The 4,438-nt window shown below is 42.9% G+C and overlaps 1 protein-coding gene across 1 annotated transcript; it reads right to left on the bottom strand.

The window, feature by feature from the left end:
• Window positions 1-1,131: 1,131 nt before the first annotated feature.
• On the bottom strand, window positions 1,132-3,255 carry LOC109770714 (uncharacterized). Its single transcript, XM_073509613.1, has 5 exons — window positions 2,914-3,255; window positions 2,093-2,478; window positions 1,670-1,869; window positions 1,419-1,563; window positions 1,132-1,266 (listed from the first exon to the last, which is right to left on the bottom strand). Exons 1-5 carry the CDS (start codon window positions 3,221-3,223, stop codon window positions 1,132-1,134), a joined length of 1,176 nt encoding a protein of 391 aa, XP_073365714.1. The 5' UTR covers window positions 3,224-3,255.
• Between the last annotated feature and the right edge of the window lie 1,183 nt (window positions 3,256-4,438).

Here is a 4,438-nt window from a genome sequence, read left to right as displayed (position 1 = left end):
AATGGGCATGATGTAGAATATTTTCTTATTGGGAAATGCTCTGCATCAACTGACGGATTTTCTCTCGGGCATTTGCCGTCTCGAGCATGCAACACGTGTCATGGGACCTTGCACACCACCTTTCCCTACTCTCCTTCCGTCGGTTATGGCATCTTCTCCCTTGTTCTCACCTCTCTCTCCCCCTGGACGCCCAAGAACAGCCTCGCTCCAATCTCTTTCCCAAATCCTCCACGTCCCAAGCTCCAGCCATGGTGCCACAACCTCAGATCCCCTCCACTAGACCAGTACCCTCTATGTTGCGAGTAGAGGGAGACGACCTTTGCGTAGAGCGCGCAGCCACCTGCCGCTGCAAGATCAGGGCACCGATGCAAAGCTGCAAGGATGGGGCATGCTTGTCGTGCACTATTGCAAGCCAAACGTAATCTCGGAGGCGAGGAAGCGGATGAAGAGGAGAGACGACCGGTGCGGCTAGGGATCTGCTGTCGAGACGAGTTTCTACAACAAAGACGGAGATGCAAACGGCGACAACAACGACGTAGGTGCTGTTGTGACATCATCTTTCATTAAAAAAAAACTGCAACATCATCTCTGTTGCAGAAGTCCTTCTTCAAGATCATCTATGTTGCGAAAAGGTGAAGACAAAAAAAATCTATAACACAACCTCTATTGCAAATGTTTGTGTAACATGAGCTTTGTTGTAGAGGGTTCTATGACACTGTTTACAATGGTGAGGACAACATGAGCTCCGATGCGTAGCACGTCCCTTCTTATTATGCTTGTATACTTGCATTTATGACTAGAACTGGACAACTTACATACTAATCATTGTTCGTACGGAATTTATAACGAGCGAACGTTGGCTTGTTAGCTCCAGCTCTTGTGAGGCAAGTCCCCATATCATCTGGTCGATCCGCATGCAGTGTGAACTGTCTCATGTTCAGAAGGATTGTGATAATTTCGTTAGTGTAAGCAGATTCCGCCTATTTCAATCATTTTTGCTGATTGACCATTTCTCCCATATTTCACACATTTTCACGATAAAATTGTACAGTTCACCATAGCTTTGGTTTCGTAATCGCAAACTCGACCTAAAGTTGCAAGAAATGTGACGGTGAGAATACATATGTAATGCTAGAATTTATCAAGCCCCAGACACTCAATTGATCCCCAATGCTCGCTCTTCATCCTCTTATTATCGACCACCCGTTTGCAGAGTTGACAATAGCTGGCTCGGCACGCCCAACAAAATAGATATTTCTCGTCATCCTGGATGCATAAACACATATATGACCATCAATTAATCGGTTAGGAGTATAGAGAGGGAAATTGGATTCGTCACACAACGCGATTCCGGTGAGATGGACTGAATTCTGGTCCATTCATGCGTTGATGTATGTAGATTCAAATGGTAAGTTTACCTTGAAATTTCTCTCACCGCATTTTGGGCATCTTAAGATGCCACCTAATGGCTTCTGCTGGGCTCGTATCTGGTTTCCTATTTGTATTTGGTCCATTTCTCTCTCCCATTCTGCAATATCCCTAGCCTCAAAGAGCTTGCAATCCCTGCAATGTATACATGCACAAAGAGGTAAGTAACTGATATTCATGATGCCTCCCCATGGGGGGGGGGGGGGGGGGGGGGGGGAGCGGATGTCATAGAATGGCCTACTTGAAATGATCGTAGCCATTGACTGGCTTGCCACATCGGAAGCAAAAGTATTTCCCACAGCTGACGCACGTCATTTTGTTGCAGCCTGCAGTTTTGCTGATGGCCATCCGACAATGGGGACATAACCGAACATCTTTATATAGTTCTTTAATGTTCAGCAGTTCCTGCGCCATCTCCCTCTCACTCATCCTACCCGATGCCTGTGGTCATAAAAATTGCAAAAGAAAATGGTACATATACTCATTATAAAATTAAAAAGGACAAAAGTTTATAATAAAAGGTAAATAAACGAACTCATTGCTTCATAGTCTTTGGGTCACAATAATTCAATAAACTAGATCAGTTTCTTACAAAACCGCCCATAAACATGTAGTGCATGCTTGTTTGGTCTAAAACATAAAGAGATACTAGTTGCACGTTTACCTTCCGGTGCTGGATCTTTTGCTCTGGAGTTAGGCACTCCTTCCCTGGATGCCAGAGCTCCTTACAAAACGAGCAGAAGATGAAGGAACACTTCGGACACTGCGCAGTGTTATCCTCGTCTTCCATGCAACCAATTACGCACTTTGGGCAGAAAACTACATCTGCCATCGAGTCCAAAGCTTTCTCAAGAGCAAGCCTATCCCAGCGTTCAAATTCTTCTTCGCAAAGAAGCCGCTTTAAGACATGTTGTGGAATGGAAGCATTGCACTTGGTGTCAGGGCATACCAACTGGAACACACTCCCTTCCTTCACATGCATTCTGCACAATGTCTCCATGCACTTCACACAAAACAAGTGCTGGCATGGAAGCTTGATGAAGTTCGAACCTGATTAATACAAATTGAAAGTTAGTTTGCTCGTGAACGAACTTTGATTGGCGGTAGCGTAGTTCAGCATCCCAATAAACATGATTGCAAAGGAATAACATGTTTTTTGTTCACAAACACACATCAAACGTGTGTTATTGCGTACCAAAAGAGTCACGGCCGGGGTCACTAGTTTTCCTCGTGAGGAAAAGATAGTATGAAGCATAAATTTACAGAATATGTTCACATCTCTACCATGAAGTGCGGAAATTTCATAGGCATTAGCTAGTAACCACATATCAATGAGACTGCAACGTGGAATTAGCTAGCACCACAGAACCAATAGCATTCTTCCTACAAATGACCTAGAGACTGCATATGAAATGTAACAGATCAATCTCTTTTTATGTATCTATATGCTGAATAAAGAAGAAAGCATAAAGGAAACAAATTTACCTATGCTCTGGTTGAGGCAGATCATGCACATATGGAGATCCTCAAGAAAAGCTTGGTAATGCTTCTTACTACAGTAGCTGAGCATTGAAGGGATCACAGACTCCAATGAGACCCTTCTTGAGATTGCACGCATATCTACTTTGGGTGTTGGGGTGTCTTGGCCTAACATTATTTTGCCATCAAGCCAGAGATGTGGCAACGAAGAATTGCGTATCCACTCAACCCACTGATATACCACTTCCTGCCCCGGCAGCTCTGTCCAGATGGAATCAAGCATCTCACAGAGTTGAGAAACATTATGCCCATCCATCCATTTAGCGGTGAGAGTGAAATATGGTGGGTCCTTGCTAGGATATGATTTTGGAAGTAAGCATGTCAACAACAAGGGAGGCAAGTACTCAAGGTTGCTAGTGTAAGAGAATTCATCTGGTCTATTTTGAGGGTCTTCGTTACCACCATCAGGACATCCTCCATGTTTTGAGTTTTCACCAAGGGAAAAAAGCTTAGCGCACACTTCAGCACCATCAGGCAGATCGTAACGTATGTAAATCTGCACTTAGAAAAAATTCAAAGTATTAAGCCCCAATTTCCACTATCCAGGAAGCAATGAAATTGGATATTAGTGAACAACAATACAACATAAGAAACCTGGAAATAACGGAGCCCTCCTCTGCTTTTAAATTCAACAAGGTCATCTCCATATATTGCTTCTAGTGCCATCAGCTGCAGTGAGCAAACAAATGATCGAAGGGGAAAATGTAGGCATCAGACAATTTGGAAAATAAAAGTAAGCATCAAAGCTTGAAATAAGCAGCATGAGTCGCAAAATAAACTAGTGCAGTGAACTGCATGCAAGTACAAACACTCCAGTTTGGCATCAGGGTCTAGAGAGCAGAAAAAAGGCTCCAGTGCAACAATTTCTTTTTAACTGCTACTCCACCACTGCAACCGTGAATCGTAGCTGTATTTCTTTTTTCCGATCTGGTAAATTAGTAGCTACTGCGGTAAATTTGATATCAGTGGCTGTTCATCAAGGTTAAGTATCAGTCTGCTCATCCCCGCAAATAAATAAATAAATAGTAGTAGTCTGTTCAAGCTAGAGAAAATTAATCGCAAGCCTTCCCGGGTTTTCAGAAGAACCAGAGAACCCCCGCCCAAACCCTTAACAATCACAGCACAGATCAATATGTTGGATATAGGACAAGTGAGATCCTGCAAATTGATATCGGTGGACTAGTAATACTGCACCTCATCGTCCTGCCGCTGCAGGCTGTCACGTATCCACAAGTACCGACCCACATCTGAAGAAGAAGAAAACTTAGCTAAATTATGAGAATCAAAGTTCATACTACGTCCTTCAAAAATAAAATCGCAGCTAGTAAAGTCTCTCGCACATGTACGCATCTTTTTAACATTATGTGGGCCAGCCCGTTAGGAAATCACGATGTTGTAAAAATCAATCAAATTTAAGTTTTGGAATATGTATATTAAAAAATCGCATTTTAATTTTTTGGAATATATTGAC

This window comes from Aegilops tauschii, chromosome 2 (genome assembly GCF_002575655.3).
Source record: "Aegilops tauschii subsp. strangulata cultivar AL8/78 chromosome 2, Aet v6.0, whole genome shotgun sequence".
NCBI classification, from domain to species: domain Eukaryota; kingdom Viridiplantae; phylum Streptophyta; class Magnoliopsida; order Poales; family Poaceae; genus Aegilops; species Aegilops tauschii.
Note: the sequence above shows the minus strand (reverse complement) of the source record. Positions and strands in the feature narration are given on the sequence as shown.

What these genes read in the sequence shown, in the direction of transcription:
- LOC109770714 (XM_073509613.1), bottom strand. Translation starts at nt 3,223, where the DNA reads ATGGATGGGCATAATGTTTCTCAACTCTGTGAGATGCTTGATTCCATC. An exon ending in AAAAGATCCAGCACCGGAAG is followed by an intron (nt 1,870 to 2,092) that starts GTAAACGTGCAA and finishes TTATGACCACAG; the next exon opens with GCATCGGGTAGGATGAGTGA. An exon ending in GCGGTGAGAGAAATTTCAAG is followed by an intron (nt 1,267 to 1,418) that starts GTAAACTTACCA and finishes TTATGCATCCAG; the next exon opens with GATGACGAGAAATATCTATT.